Source organism: Odontesthes bonariensis, chromosome 11 (genome assembly GCF_027942865.1).
Source record: "Odontesthes bonariensis isolate fOdoBon6 chromosome 11, fOdoBon6.hap1, whole genome shotgun sequence".
NCBI lineage: Eukaryota > Metazoa > Chordata > Actinopteri > Atheriniformes > Atherinopsidae > Odontesthes > Odontesthes bonariensis.
Window position 1 is genome coordinate 14,771,389 of NC_134516.1, and position 14,868 is coordinate 14,786,256.

Sequence of the window (14,868 nt, forward strand, 5' to 3'; positions counted from 1 at the left end):
CACTGCAGTATAAACTCTGCAAGCTAGACAGCACACTCATCCTTTAGCTTATTAAATAAAGATAAATGTCAACCAAAGAGGATCAGCAAGATCATTTTTACTAGCATGCAGGAGTATTTCAAGATTTTAAATAGATTTATGATCCTCTGTAGAGCCAAGCAGTCGCCCCAAGAGCTTGTGTGAGCGGTGGAGGGACAGTTTGATCGAGCACTATGGTGGAAATCCAGACCCACAGCGGTACTTGCCACAGTGCAAGCCGGACGGAGAATTAAGGTATGCACCAAACTAGCATGTGCATGTTAAATCATACAATCATGTGAAAAACAAAAAGGTACATCCTCATTTACTGCTAAGACTTTGCACATGATCGTGTAACTCACACCCGAATGCTCCAGAGCCAAGTGACCAAACCTCTGCCTTTATAGAGGTGTGCACATCTGGCTGTTACTTACCTTTTCTGAATAATTTGTCTGATTCTGATTCTGCTGCACTCTCAGGCCACTCCAGTGTTTCGGGAACACAAATTATTGTTGGTGTGTAGACAAGGATGGACGGGAAATTTCTGGCACCCGATCATATGACGCCGTCAAACCTGCATGTAAGTAACCTGTGACCTGAAATGCATGCTGATATACCGTATCAAACCAGTGTTACTGCCATTAATCATGGCTAAATTTTTTTTTTTAAATCTTTTTCTTTCCTTTCCCGTCTTGTCTCAGGCCTGCCATCTGTGGCCCCGCCCACTGTGCGTCCATTGCCCCGCCCAGATGTGACTCCTCCGACAAACACTAACGTGACACTGCTGTATGCTCAGGGACAGAAAATAGGAGCGCTGCCTCTCAACGGGTCCAGACTAGATGCTACCCGGTCCAAAACACTGTTGACTCTACATGTAAGACCTTTAATCATAGATGGACAATTATACATTCTAGCCAATCTCAACTTCGACAAATTCAAAGCAGGTGTGATAGTAGTGATCAAAGAGTGGCCAACAGTGGCCTGATTTGGTGTCTTATACCGTTTCTGTAGTGGTACATTGCTTGTCTTTGACCCAAATCATTTGCTACTACCAGGAGGTGCCTGATACAATTTAGCCAATGTTGTCAGTATGCTAATTTAATGACGGTGGCATCATTCAAAGAAACAGTATATGTCGATTTCAAATGATAGAAAAGTCTGAATTTACAGCTAATTTATTGGATAGCTGAACTATTATTGGTTAGGTAACCTGGCTAAGGTGTTCTCGGATGGTATGCTGCTGGTATTCAAACATCACAACCTTTCAGCAACTGTTGCATCTTGAATGGTCTTCCCCTCGTCGTTACTGAGACGGTCATGTCAGTATGGTGTATTTCTTACTGTACAAATCAAGCATTTCCTGCAATTGAAAAGTTGTTTGCAACTTTTAAATGCCATTCTGGAGGAGTGGCTGTTCGCTGCAAGATTGGCAAATGCCTCTACGCGCCATCCCTGGGCAATGGAATAGCATCAGCGAGCAGTTTTTGGATCTTGAAATCTCTTGGTTGTGACCGATCAGGACCAAAATGTCCGACTTATATTCCCTGAACCCGGTACTGATGTAGCTGTTGTATTCTCTCTGTACATTTCTAGGGTTCCATAGTTGTTGGTATAGCCCATGACTGCAAAGACAATCAAGTCTATTGGACCGATCTATCCGCAAGAACCATAAACAGAGCTTCAATGGCTTCTGGAGCCGAGCCTGAGATACTCATCAACACAAGTAAGGGGGAACAGCCACTCTCCGTAGTTTCTGTAACAGATGTTGAACACTGTTTTGAATAACCTTTATGTTTTCTGTGTGGTCTCCCTGCTCCCTGTAGATCTCGTCAGTCCAGAGGGTCTGGCATTGGACGTAAAACGTAGGTTGATGTTCTGGGTCGACTCGACGCCTGACGTGATTGAAAGCGCCAACTTGGATGGCAGCGGCAGACGGATCCTGTTTGACAGAGACTTGGTCAACCCCCGGGCCATCATAGTGGTTTCGTCCACTGGGTAATCCCATTTGTCCCTCTTGTTTTGTTATAACTTAGTTAACGTACGAAAGAATGTTAAGCTGTGCCTGTTCTGAAGCACTGGAACTCTCGGGTCTGGATTCGAAGGCATGTACAAATCTCTCCCCTGAGGAAGACACAAAAGCACCCACACACACTCTTCACGGTCAAGTGGAACATCCTGGAAAAAGCTCCACTGAGACAGAATGAGTCACCCAGAGTGACTTTGCATCAGAACAACGCACACGTGGTTTTCAGTCCAGTAATAAAACCATATATTTAGTAAATAAAGTTCTCAGGCAGGCTGTGAGTCAACCAAAGTTGAGAGAAAAATCGTGTTTTCAAAGCTTGTTTTCATCAAAGAGACTTGTTGAGTCTGATGTCTAGGCTTGAGACTGTATCGTAAACATGGCTTCACTGCTGTAAGATGAAATATTGCAAGAAAATGAATGGAATTGGAGTTTTAGTGGAGTGTCCCCTTTGATAATGCATGTTTGATTATATAATTATTTTCATAATTCTGTCATATAAGGGGTTTTTAGTGCTCTTTATGTGGCCAAGCCAAGATAACTGTACATTGGTCAACTCTGCAGGAGAAACATCTGCTTTTCATCATTCCAACTAATCACATAATCAACAACTATGCAAGCGTGTGTGCGTATGTGTGTTAACATGGCTGATTTAAGTGCAGCAGCAATAACCCAGATCATAAAACTTCAAATGTATGTTTCACATTATTGCTTTGACAGCTTGGAGTATTTTTTTTTTCCCGAACTCAGCGTGTATGCTGGTAGAACTTTAAGTTTTTACAGATAATTACTGCTTTGGTCGGGCACACTTACGGCGAGTCTCTGTGATTTCTGAGCTTGCACGTGTTCCCGCTTACACAAACACATAACCCCACACGTCGAAGTTGCGCGCACGCAGCGTCTAAATGTCTCACACACAAGCATCTGTTGTGTGTGAGACTCCTGCAACCTTCGATTAAGGTTTGCTGTAAGCAACCTTAATCGAATTCATCAGCACATGGAGTGTATGCATGAGCTGATTGCTCATGTGGCGTGTATTACCTGTAGTTTCCAATGGACTGCCAACATGTACACCCTTTATCTGCAGATGAAAAGCAGCTTTCACTCACACTTGTCTGAAAGCTGCGTGGTTACCCTGCTGAGCAAATGTATTGTATTTTTTTAAATGTTCTAAACAATAAAATATGGTTTGATTCCTCACAAAAACACACCGTGAGGAAGGCAGCTGTTCATTTGAGAATATTAGCACATGTGGTCCATACTTCCTGCTATATACTGATGGAACATGACCTGTAAAATGCACTTGGATAGGAAAGGTTAAAGGTCGTACGTTGCTCAGAGTAACCTGACCATGAACTCATCAGCATGAAACAGCTGGTCCCTTGAGCTCTATGCTCCTATACAATGTGTGTGTGTGTGTTTGTGCGCATTCATGGGGTTCTCCTCGCGTCTCTTTATATTAGCCAGACAGGAGCACTCAGCGCCAGAACAGGCCGATGATTAGAGTGGTCAGCGTAATGCAAATGTAATCTAGGTTCAGTTAGCTAATTTGCAAGATTGGAAATGAGGCTCTATAACGGGCTCTATAATTTCTCTCCGCAGCACTCTGTATTGGACAGACTGGAACCGAGAGGCACCAAAGATCGAGTGTTCATCTGTAGACGCTCAAAACCGCCGAGTGGTGGTGTCTGACGGGATTGGTTTGCCAAACGCTCTAACGTACGACTCTTCCTCTGAACAAATCTGCTGGGCCGACGCAGGTAAACATATTTTAACCGCACTCCGCTGCCCTGTTCAAACCTGCAGTTACTATGTGTCTTGGGTGATCTAATCACAAGCGGACAGCTCAGAGTAATCCCGATTTACCCACTCTGTATGCAAATAACACAAAACCAACATCACAGTCTCCTGTTAGCTCAGAAGTCACCGACTTCAGCAAATCCACTGGTGTTTCCTTAAAACCTCGAGGGACTTCAACTCCTTTTTTGGATGTTTCATTTTCACCCGAGTTGCATTTATTGAAAAAATGCCTCGAAAGATTTTAGTAAGCTCAGTAATAAATCAAATGTGATAAGTGGGAAGTAAAATGAGCATAGCATACATTCAAAATAGACTGCAACTTTGGTGCACATGTAACATCATGTTGGAAAGCATTTTCCGATACCCTAACCCTAACCCACAGCAAGCACAATGAATGCCAATTCATTTTTGGGGGTAATTCTAATTATAAAGCACTGATCCAAAAAATACCTTTTTTCATAAACAAAGGTCCCAAAAGCCAAAGATAATCTATCAACAATATATTCCTGTGTAGTTGGGAGGCGCATAATGATGGCAACAATAGTCAATCAGAGTCCAAGTGGCAAGAAAGTGCAAGACCCTCTTCTGTACACCAAGTCAGGTGGAAACATGTTAGTTCAGCGCAAGGTCCATTAAAAGGGAATTCCCAAGACCAACAGGACACATCTGGAGCTCGAGCTCTTACAGTTGCCCTCTTCACTGTCGCAGCAGATTAACATTAAAGACAAGCAGCAGGTTTTCTGTGAACGATCTGCCTTGTAAGTAGGTTTTGACGTTGGTTTTTTTCTTGTTTTTTTCACCCCAAAACGTATTTTTTCCCAAAATTAGCGAGGAAATATCCGGGTGGTAACTCGCAATGCTTACACGGAGTTCCTTCCGATCACTAGGTGGTCCAGGACACATTTGTATACCACCAAACGAATGTGACAAAGATGTGATGACTGTTCAAGTGACCGACCCTTGTTTTATGTCCCAGGATTTTAGAGCTTTGAAAACAATCCTTGAAAAGTCAACAGGAGGCCTACAATACCGTTTTGTATCACATGACAGTTTAAGACAACAATGATCTGACTTCTTGTCCTCTGGGCGGCAGGTACGAAGCGTTTAGAGTGTATATCTCCAGATGGTTCAGGCCGAAGAGTGATCCACTCCAGCCTCAACTACCCCTTCAGCATGGTCTACTACGGGAACCACTTCTTTTACACTGACTGGAGGAGGTAGCCGTCCTCATCATACATTCTGCATTTGTTATTTCAAGAAACTGGTCTTTTCTTGCAGCCCTCAGTGCCTTTTTCTGTCCTCTTTTTCACAGGGACGGTGTAATTGCTGTAAGCAAAGACAGCAGTAAGTTTACTGATGAATACCTCCCTAACCAGCGCTCTCACCTGTATGGCATTGCCATAGCAACCACCCACTGTTTACCAGGTGAGATCTGTGTATTCACACAGCATTTCTAAAAATAACTCCATAACTATGGGGATGTTCTCTTGATTTAAAGGATGTACAGTATACCTTTCTTTTTCCTTTTTTTTCCAAGTTGACCTAGTTACCTGAGATCTGTACATCCCCTTTCGACTATGTCTGTTCACTTCTATCTATAATAGCCAGTTGTAGGGGGTGGAATGAGGCACCTGACTCCATTCCCGCCCCTCTGTTCCACATGGTGCGCCTCTTTTGAGAGCATTGGTACAACTTTCAACAGAAGTTACACTTGATAACCCTTGAAAAGCATTACTACTGTATGAGAGAGCATACTGAACTGGCCTCATTTGGTAAAACACCACACTTCTTGGAACGCAGAAGCAGCAGCCAGCGTGTCAATCAAAATGTTTTAATTTGTAAGCCACGTATTGATAAACTCTCGGTTACAGTGTCCCTCCATTCCTCTGTGTTTTGTTCATATGTGCCTAATGATGCTGCAGCAAATGGGAACTCTGAATTTCGTGCACGATTGGGGATAAGTCAAAGAAAACCCCATCAAGAAGTCAAATTTCCCTGTCTGACACTTGGATACGACTAACGCATTTTAAGTAACTTAATAAGCTAGCTTACCAACTAAACGTAAAGTCTTTCATTTGTTATTCCAGGTCGAAACAAACATAAACAAAGTACTGAGCGTTATTAGTTCATTTCTTTAAACCACATAAATGAATCAAGTATCAATATGAGAAATCATCAGATTAGTTTGTTACACACATTTCTTTGGATAAATAAAAATATATATTTTTTTGTTTTCTGCTGGTGTTTCATCATCCTGCAAAGAAAACAGACCTCACACAGCTGGCTTAGAACCACTACCCTACACCTATCTATGCATGTGTGTGTGTGTGTGTTTGGTGTCTGCGTCGTTTAAAATAGACAAGAAGAATGATGAGACAGCTGTGTGCAACCCTCTGTTTGTGATTTGTGTGTGTGTTTGTGTGTACATTAAACCAAAGAGCAATGATTACATAGCTGTCTGTGACCCTCTACCTGTGTTTTGGGTGCGTCATGTTTGATGTGTTGATGTCTGCAGATGGCTTTGGGTCATTTCAAAGCCTTGCGTTAAACACCTTCAAAGCACAACGCAGCCCTGGAAACACACGGTAATCCTTAAAGTAGCACCCTGGCAGATGTCACGGCCAAACGCTACACACATCTGCACAGTGCAAAATGTGCTCACAGTGGAGGGTTGTGCTTCTCACTCTCAAATTGGTCAGGGCGGTTGTCACTAGTGTGTGCTGCTTACAAGTCTCATTCTCAAACACCCCGAGAGCCTCACACCATTTAACGACAGCTTGCTTTAAAGACACGTGCGGTGCAATTCTGACCATGATGACAACTCTAAAAGCACACTTGTTAAGGGTTTGGGAGTTAGTTCTAACAGGCTTAAAAGCTGTTATTGTTGGATACACGAACACACACTTGTTCTCAAGAGAAAATTCTCTGCGGCCACATGCTCTTTAAGTGTAGGGCTTTGTGCGTTTGTTCTGTCATTAGAGCGCTGCAGCACCAAAGCTTTCATCCCGTCACATATGGATTCCCACAGGAAGGGAAGACTTCTCACTTCCACCTGGATCTTTACACTTCCTCTTTTGGGAAATTAGATATCGGGGAGATAAATTAGTGCCTTGTTTCTTTTCACAGGGAGGCACTAACGATGGACCAGCAGCCACCAGGGTCTTCTGGTGTTAAAGAGTTCTGGGGGCCGATAGGTGGACAGAAGGCAGGACCACCTCCTCCAGAGGGAAGGCCACTCAGAAGGGAGCAAGATGGCTTCCTGTAGCCAGATCCGCCATCAGAGCAAATTTACAACCTCACCATCCCACTTAAAGATATAACCCAAAATAAATGTTTTGTAAATTTGTTTTATACCTCATTTTTATTTTTTCCTACTGTATTTTTGTATTTTGTATTTTTTTTTTTTTTAAATCGATTAAAGCAACAGAACATTCAGATAAGTTTTGAATACGTTTGCAAGCGAACCGTTTCCTGTTCTTTAGAGCCAAGGAACGGTGACATTAAGCTTTTCGACGTTCTGCTTTGAATCTTAAGCATCAGGGTTTTTTGTTTTTTTTCCATTTGTCTAGTTTGGCTTTGATATTCAGATATTCATCAGTATGATTATTTAGCACTCACTGTTTTGGTCACAGTTTAAAGGTACAGTTTGACATTTCGTAAAAACATTTCTTACATGCGGTTAATAAGAAGACCATAAGGAGACAGTTATCTTAATTGCATATTGAGTGGTGGAAGCAGAGGTTGTAGCTAACGTCGCTACCTGCTTAATTCACGCTTTGTGTTGATCTGTTCTAGCTTTAGATACCAAGGTCTCAATCTGTAGTTCGCAAAGAAGCTCTGGAACACTAACTTCCAGCTATTATTTGTCACTCGTATCCCGACTGCAGATTAAGCGAACATAATACGATGGATTACATATTTGTTAACCTGTATTAATGCCGATGTCACATGAGCGAAATCAGTTTTGGAACCAAAGCACCGCAGCGGGATTATAGAGACTACGGTCGTGCCATCTTCCTCTGCACTAATCTGTACTTCTCAAACTATGAAACGCTAAACCTTTCTTTTTTTTTTTTTTTTTTTTTTTTTTAAAATGGCAAAATATTTTTTTTTACAACAATTCAAATTGTTATCTGTTGATGACATGTGATATTTATAACAATAAAATGTGATTTGATTCTTGACGGGCTTTTGGACAGTTATTGTCACTTAACATCCACCTTTGTGTGCTCTCTTGTATGAATATATGTATCTCGCAGCATTGATGTAAACCCAACTTGAAATAACCATTTATTCCACCTGCAGGAAAAAAAAAAAAACCTCTGGAATAAACACAAATACAACCTTCGTGTGCGCATCTCAGAACAGGAGATGTTCGCAGGAGAGTTTGATACGGTTCAGCCTCAGTCGCTGAAGAAACTAAACGTCTAAGCAGAAATTAGAACTACTGTCCTACTGTCCCTGTAGTTTTCAGCTTATTCATTGTGTTGTACAAAAATGAATGTCAGCATCTGAAGGCTGGGCCATGGTGGCTCAAAACAGCTCCATCTCATGCAAAAACGGAAAAAAAACAACTACCAACTCATTTATGTCCCTCAAACACAGCCAACAACAACAAAAAAAAGGCCTTTTCTCTGAAAATGAAATTAAAACCCCCTGTGGTTTATAGTCCCTCGCTTCCTCTCCATCCTCCCTCTCATCTGCCGACCTTGCCCAGCCTGTGGTCCGTCCTGGGGTCGGCTATGATGGCCTGAACGGCAACGATGGCCTCGTTGATCTTGGTCTGCAGCTCCCTCAGCTCCTCGATGTGCAGCAGTCGCAGGATCTGAGCCGCTTCGTTCAGAGTCGCATCTGGGGTGAAAAGGAGACGTTTTGGTTTACGGGACACACGCGCCGACACATCCAAACAAACATGGACTCGGCCAACCCTGTGCGGCCCCCCGATCAAAAATAAAGCGCGCTCACCTCCAGTGTCGAAACCCAAGATGTGCTTGTCTAAAGCTACGGGAATGCCCTGGGGAGAAGAAGAAAATATACAAGACTGAAACTAAAGCCCAGCAAAGAAGCATCAACGGTTCGGATGACGTGAATCCAGCCCTGAATTTTCACTTTTCCAATCAATTCAAAGCAGTTCTCAGTTCAACAACATGCACTGGACATCTCAGTTCATCAGTCTTGTTATGTGTAAACTGTGTATGCATCCGCAGTTTACCTCACTGTTCTGGCTGGCTTTAGTGATGGCCTCTGGCGAGAGTCGCTCCTGGATGAGAATACGAATAGCCTGCAAGTCCACGAGTACAGAAAGAGTCAGCCTCTAATCTTTACACTTCGCATGACATCATGACAATTCTACCTCAGTGGCATGATCTAAACTGTTGAACGTAAACTGTATGAGAGTCCCAAGTGCCAATTAAAACTTGAGAGACTTTCCACACCATCACAAGCGTTACAATTGGAGCCCATTTCGGAGGGAATTACAATAACACATGCCCGTGAAGCAAATTGGCAAAACACTCACCTTGAGCATGACCAGGTAATCGTCATGCCGCTGTACCTTGAGGATGTTGGCCAGAGCTGTAACTCCCGCTTTGAAATCTGGAGAGTCGCCTGCAAAAAACAAAGAGATATGGAAGTGAATCAAGGCAAAGACACGCAATGACCATCCGGGGCAGCGAGGCCCAGTTCACTTCTGGAATGAACGTGCGACCTGGCTGGTTCGGTCACAAGTGGACACGAGTTCACTTCTTACAGAACCTAATGTGGGAAGGGTGTGAGACGTGGGGAGACGGCGGAAGACAAAAAAAAAAGCCAGAGGAAAGGAAGACTTACTGTCGAGGTTGACGAGAGGGTCGATCGTCTTGTCGCTGTTACCAGAGGCTGCCAGCGGCTGGCAGTTCTTATACTTTTCGACTGAGGAGATATGCATGAAGCACAAAATGCATTAAATCAAATGAACCTCTTAAAAGGTTGGTTGACATGTGAGCCTAAAGAACATTACACCCTTTTGTTACACCTCCATCTACTGGCCACCGTAAGTACTGCAATGGCTGAGATTTTCCAACATATTAGCCATCAAAGCAGAGATTCCCAAGCTGACGTTACACGTGTCACCCGACAAAAGTTGCATTCATCACACCAGATGTGCTGCATCTCACCGTTATCTCCATATTCATAGCGCACAGCCAGGCCAAGTAACCAGTCTAAGGCTTCGTGCTTCTCCTGAACTGCAAACGGACAGTTCAAATCCTGAAGGTACTGCACAAAACACAAGAGAAAGCGCCAACACGACTTATTCTGATGCCAGCGGGATGTCAAAGTTTGGAAATGATAACCACAGAGGTTTCTCACATCATGCAGCCGCCTCACCTTCTGATAAGCTTTGGGCCATTCTGAGCTGGGGACGTTCCTAAGGTTGCCCCTGTCCTCTATCTTATAATGTCGAATCTTCTGGTCCTCCAGCCACACGATGCAGTTCCTATACTGTGTGTCATCTGAGCAGAGAGGAGAAGCAGGGAGAGAGAGCACAGAGCATTTTAGCTGCTACATGCAGTCACTGGCCGTAGAAATCCAGCCATCATACGCTTGGTTTCGTTCAGCAGCAAGAAGCTGCAGAACGAATCCTTGTTCTGATCAGTCATCTGCTGACTCATACAGTCATTCTGTGGCCTCAGCATAAAGGGCAGCTGGCATGTTTATTCGGCTAACTGCCTACTTATGTTCAGCAATGCAACTGCAAATACAACAGTGGGATTAATTTAACTTTTTGACACCTTTGGTCACCCTCGCCTGCTGACCTGCACACTGCTCAGAAACGTAAGCACCTTTAAAAAACAGTATTTTCTTTTAGAAATGTTAGAGAGCTAGCGTTCCCGGACAAAAACAGTGGTACATAGGGACTGTAAAAGATCCCAGCTGATGTTTCACCAAATATAAAGTGCTGCCGAAACAAACTAAAAACAAAAAGGACACGTGAAATTGCTATTTTTAGTCTGGCAGTTTGTTCGCTTCGCAGTGATGGGATATGTGCAGTGACGTTAGCCAGCGCCACAGTAAACTTGGCGATAACCGCTTTGTTTCCTGTAGTTTATTTTTTTTCCCCTTTTTCTCCTCACCTGAGCTGTCGAATCCGGCAGGCTCGTGATAATCTAGAGCAGTCAGTTTTCTACGAAACATCTCACCACGTGTCTTGTGTGCAAACCTCTGCTTTTCTTATTCCCACAGACGGCTACAGCGACGAGTTTTGTGTTAGCTGGTAGTATAGGCGACTGCGCATGCGTCACCGGAGCATGCGACTTCCTCTTCAGCTTTTCAAAAGAACAAACCTCATTACTGGAAAAATAAATATATCATTATTTGACACAAAAACAACGGGACAGTATTCGTGTAAGCCATCTTATGTTTCTTAGCCTCTAACATCTAAACCTTCGGTGCTTCAAATTAACCATAACTGCTACCGAGAAAGGGTATCGCAGGTCAACCAGCGCTGTTCTCAGTAGACCACAGGCTGTAAGGCTTACATGTTACTCTGTGTTGTGCAATTTCATCCCTGTCATGTGCATATCTCCATTTACAATGACTGGGACATTGTGGATATCAATCCTTACTTATTCCGTTGATATATATTCTGGCTGCTAAAGTGATCCGTGCCATATTGAATATGGTGTCCTATTTTTTTTACTTTTCCATAACCAATACAACACAACCTCTGCACATTCAAACATAAAAGTATGTATATTCCAATATTTTGCTGCTGTAACATTGTAAATTCACCCCACTGTGGGACTAATAAATAACTATTTTATCTTATCATAGTGCCTCCAGAAAGTCAGGCTGCAAATATGCCACCTTGCCTTCATTCATATGGTAATATAATTCTTATTTCAAATGCTGTTGACCTCAGAGAGGCTAAATATTTAATAACCATACAAGAGACAGTGCTTGCAAAAAAGAACACAACTTTATTAAACATGAAGTTTTATAAAATGAGGAAAAGCCGCTCTCGGTTACTTGAAACATAACACAAATAACTCAAATGTATCACTTTATGTTTGTATGGTGGTGTGTGTGTGTGTGTGTGTGTGTATATATTTGTGTGCGCATGCTCAGAAGGGCCGCATGCGTGTGTTGAGGGGCGGAGCTCTGTTGGGCGGTGTGATCGCTATATCCAGGTAATCTCCAATCTGGAAGCGCTGGGACTGCAACGTCATGGAGTCATCTGGACCCTTCCTGCCAGATACTGTACTGCCGATGTCCTTCAACCTGAAAGAGGAAAGCACAACATTTTAGCCGTAAGAGACATGCATGCACAAGACCATTTAGGTGAGCTTCCAAGAGTCCACTCAGTGCTGCTTATAGTGTGATACTGACTTGTACATTTTCCCTCTAGGATCAGGAAAGACGATGGCAAAGCTGAAATGTGTGCCCTTTTTCCTGGCCTCTGGATACACTTCCTTTACCAACCCAGTTAGCTCCTTCAGAGTAGCATCCATCCTGTAATAAACACAAGCAACTGCTTCAGCATCCAATTTTACATTCATATCAAACAGCACCTCTGCATAACACCAAGACGTCTGAAGTTTTACCATGTATATATTTGCAGCTCGCTGGAGGGAACGTTGCCCCGAGAAAATTCATCGACTCTGTGATGTCGGCCACTGTTGGTGGTAAATACTCGCAGCAGAAGGGGGCAAGTCTGCAGCAAAAAAAAGAAAAAAAGTGACATCTTCCAATCTAAACAAGACACTAGAAAGACAGTCAAATAAGATAGATAGATAGATAGATAGATAGATAGATAGATAGTTTATAAAATTTCAGTTCCATACAATTTCAAATGTAAATACAGTTTGAAACCAACTGGTAGAAAGCTACGGTGTCTTTTTTGTTTTATTTTGAAAATATCAAAGGAATATCCGAAATACTAATTCGTCAAAAGATGCGTTCACTGCCCTCTTGTGGCCTTACAAAGTTACTACATGTCATTATTTCTTATTCCAGTAGAGTGGACATCAGTAAAACCATTTGCAATCATTCAGTGTAAACAATCATTTTTTTCTTGTTGTGATAAGGATAATATCCACATTTTGAGAATAAATTAACCAGTTTTGTGGCCAATACAGTCCTACAAGTAATGCCTGAAAGCCACAATTCACCTCCGTAATATTGAAGGGCCAAAAAACAAAAAAAAAAAAAACAGGCTTCTTCCGCATCATGGAACTGAGCTGTCCGGGAATAGTGGAAAAAATACATAAAGTAGTGTTTTGTTTCAATTTACGTAAAGATTTTAAAGTTAGCTTGGAAGGTTTGAGAGTCACCCGTAAGAGTGCAACTTTCCCCTCATATTTTATTGCATTCTTTCACGTTAATGAAGTAAATATTTCCCGAAAATATCCGATTTCATTCTCTACATTTTTGCATTATAAATTAAATCAATAGCAACAAAACAAAACGCTGTATGGTGACTAGCTATCACGTCAGTTTTAGCACGCGACCCTGGTTTCTCTTGATTTGGCTCATTTATTTGCACTAACCTTAGAACTGTCGAAATTTAACGCAGCAAAACTCAGTCATTACTAACAACTGGCGTATTAAAAACTTTGTAATATAGTACTTTTCCAACTTTTGACCAGTTTGAAGATTGATAACTTAGCATTTAAGGTTAGCAAACCAGGTTAGCTCGGAGCTCATGGGGTAAACAAGCTAAGAGGAGTTCGGAAATAAAACAAATCCAGCTGTTCACCTTTTCCCGGTCAATGGGCTTCTCTGGCTCCTTCTTTATTTCCTCTTGTGTGATCCGCGATTCAAGGGCCATTGTTATATTTCAGTTAAATACTAATGTAGCTTGATGGCGACTTCAGGCTCGGTAAACGTCGCAACTTACAAGACGGAGAGGGGGACTCTTTCCGTTTCCGGTGATCTTCTTCTTTTGCAGTTTCGTGTTTGACGTTGCTCACTGTCGCCCCCTGGCGCTCACAAAGCCCTGTTGTCTTTCAGGCCATCTCCACAATTATACTTTTATACGTTTGCTTCAACTTCCGTCTTTTTCACGTCACTGAATTATTTCCATCCTTCCTTTCTTCTGTGCTGAGGGGACATTTGTAGATCCTCTCAAGCCCCTCCCATTTAGCTGTTCAAGGCACATCATTGTCATACCGATGTATCTATCTTGTAGTGTGCTGAGACTCGTCTTAAAATGGGTTAATTGTTTTTTTCCCCACTGGTCAACTGACATCTCTCCAACAGTAACAGTTTTGGGAGTATGTTGTTAAATTTTATACAGTAATAGACTGAATATCAAGAGTATTTAGACAGTTCCCTCGGTACTTGGTCAAAGTCATTTGGCAGTGGTGACAGATTCAAATCTTCTTGGGCATGATTCTTTAGACTTTAGACACCAATCCTTTGGAAGTTATTTGCAAAATCATCTGATTTGATGGAAACAAGTCAAACGCTACTCATGGTCCGAGTGTCCTTTAGGGTTTTTTTTGACAAACTCTCAGCATGTTGTTACGTGTCATGTTTTCATGAAAATTGACATCCATGACCTACTCTAGCTGGGTGCTGCTCTTAATGGTTTACCATCTATAGAAAATCTCCACAAAGCACAACTCATTTATGTTTATTATGGGTGCCTGTGGATAAAAAGAAGAATTTATCTAACCTATGAACTGCAGAAAGGCTAATTGCTGGTTCGTGAGACTAATGAACAGATGTGAATCTGTCAGTATAGAATAGTTTTTAAGCAAGTCCATATTAAGTGCTAACTCTTCATTTTAGTCCCGATAAAAGAGACAGAATTGTTTATAATGGCTAAAAATTGGAATGAATGATCTATTTTCTATTCAATGTGTGATAGCATTTTTATGAAAGGAAAACATAACCAACGTCAAAATCCTGAAATTCCTTAAATGTCTTGCAGTGCTTTTACAGACTTTCCCAGAGTGGCTGATCTGGGATCATTCAGCCAAGTCCACCTACGGGACTGAAACCTGCTATTTAGTCACATGCTGCGCTCCCCCTCACTCATTACA

At 42.3% G+C, this 14,868-nt stretch overlaps 3 protein-coding genes across 3 annotated transcripts in view; 1 reads left to right on the forward strand and 2 right to left on the reverse strand.

The window, feature by feature from the left end:
* nid2a (nidogen 2a (osteonidogen)) overlaps positions 1–7,918 on the forward strand; it is a 49,453-nt gene extending 41,535 nt beyond the window's left edge. The window contains exons 30-38 of the mRNA XM_075477649.1: positions 153–273; positions 498–598; positions 720–892; positions 1,612–1,741; positions 1,842–2,013; positions 3,644–3,801; positions 4,935–5,058; positions 5,154–5,266; positions 6,968–7,918. Of these exons, the coding sequence (XP_075333764.1) occupies positions 153–273; positions 498–598; positions 720–892; positions 1,612–1,741; positions 1,842–2,013; positions 3,644–3,801; positions 4,935–5,058; positions 5,154–5,266; positions 6,968–6,978 (1,103 nt within the window). The 3' untranslated portion in view covers positions 6,979–7,918. The remainder of the gene's footprint in view (positions 1–152; positions 274–497; positions 599–719; positions 893–1,611; positions 1,742–1,841; positions 2,014–3,643; positions 3,802–4,934; positions 5,059–5,153; positions 5,267–6,967) is intronic.
* Positions 7,919–8,118: 200 nt separating this feature from the next.
* Positions 8,119–11,130, reverse strand: rtraf (RNA transcription, translation and transport factor). The gene is made up of 8 exons (XM_075477650.1): positions 10,954–11,130; positions 10,208–10,332; positions 9,997–10,096; positions 9,671–9,751; positions 9,360–9,448; positions 9,054–9,122; positions 8,807–8,855; positions 8,119–8,692 (listed from the first exon to the last, which is right to left on the reverse strand). The coding sequence occupies exons 1-8, from the start codon at positions 11,012–11,014 to the stop codon at positions 8,538–8,540; spliced, it is 729 nt and encodes a 242-aa protein (XP_075333765.1). The 5' UTR covers positions 11,015–11,130; the 3' UTR covers positions 8,119–8,537.
* A 649-nt stretch (positions 11,131–11,779) lies between these two features.
* On the reverse strand, positions 11,780–13,753 carry sap18 (Sin3A-associated protein). Its single transcript, XM_075477129.1, has 4 exons — positions 13,578–13,753; positions 12,424–12,533; positions 12,209–12,331; positions 11,780–12,100 (listed from the first exon to the last, which is right to left on the reverse strand). Exons 1-4 carry the CDS (start codon positions 13,647–13,649, stop codon positions 11,944–11,946), a joined length of 462 nt encoding a protein of 153 aa, XP_075333244.1. The 5' UTR covers positions 13,650–13,753; the 3' UTR covers positions 11,780–11,943.
* Positions 13,754–14,868: the final 1,115 nt, after the last annotated feature.

Coding starts and splice junctions, on each gene's coding strand:
- rtraf (XM_075477650.1), bottom strand. CDS start 11,014: ATGTTTCGTAGAAAACTGACTGCTCTAGATTATCACGAGCCTGCCGGA. Junction 9,123..9,359: donor ATTACCTGGTCATGCTCAAG/GTGAGTGTTTTG, acceptor GTGGACTTGCAG/GCTATTCGTATTCTCATCCA. Junction 8,856..9,053: donor AAGCCAGCCAGAACAGTGAG/GTAAACTGCGGA, acceptor TCTTCTCCCCAG/GGCATTCCCGTAGCTTTAGA.
- sap18 (XM_075477129.1), bottom strand. CDS start 13,649: ATGGCCCTTGAATCGCGGATCACACAAGAGGAAATAAAGAAGGAGCCA. Junction 12,534..13,577: donor AGCCCATTGACCGGGAAAAG/GTGAACAGCTGG, acceptor TTTTTGCTGCAG/ACTTGCCCCCTTCTGCTGCG. Junction 12,101..12,208: donor CCTAGAGGGAAAATGTACAA/GTCAGTATCACA, acceptor TTCCTCTTTCAG/GTTGAAGGACATCGGCAGTA.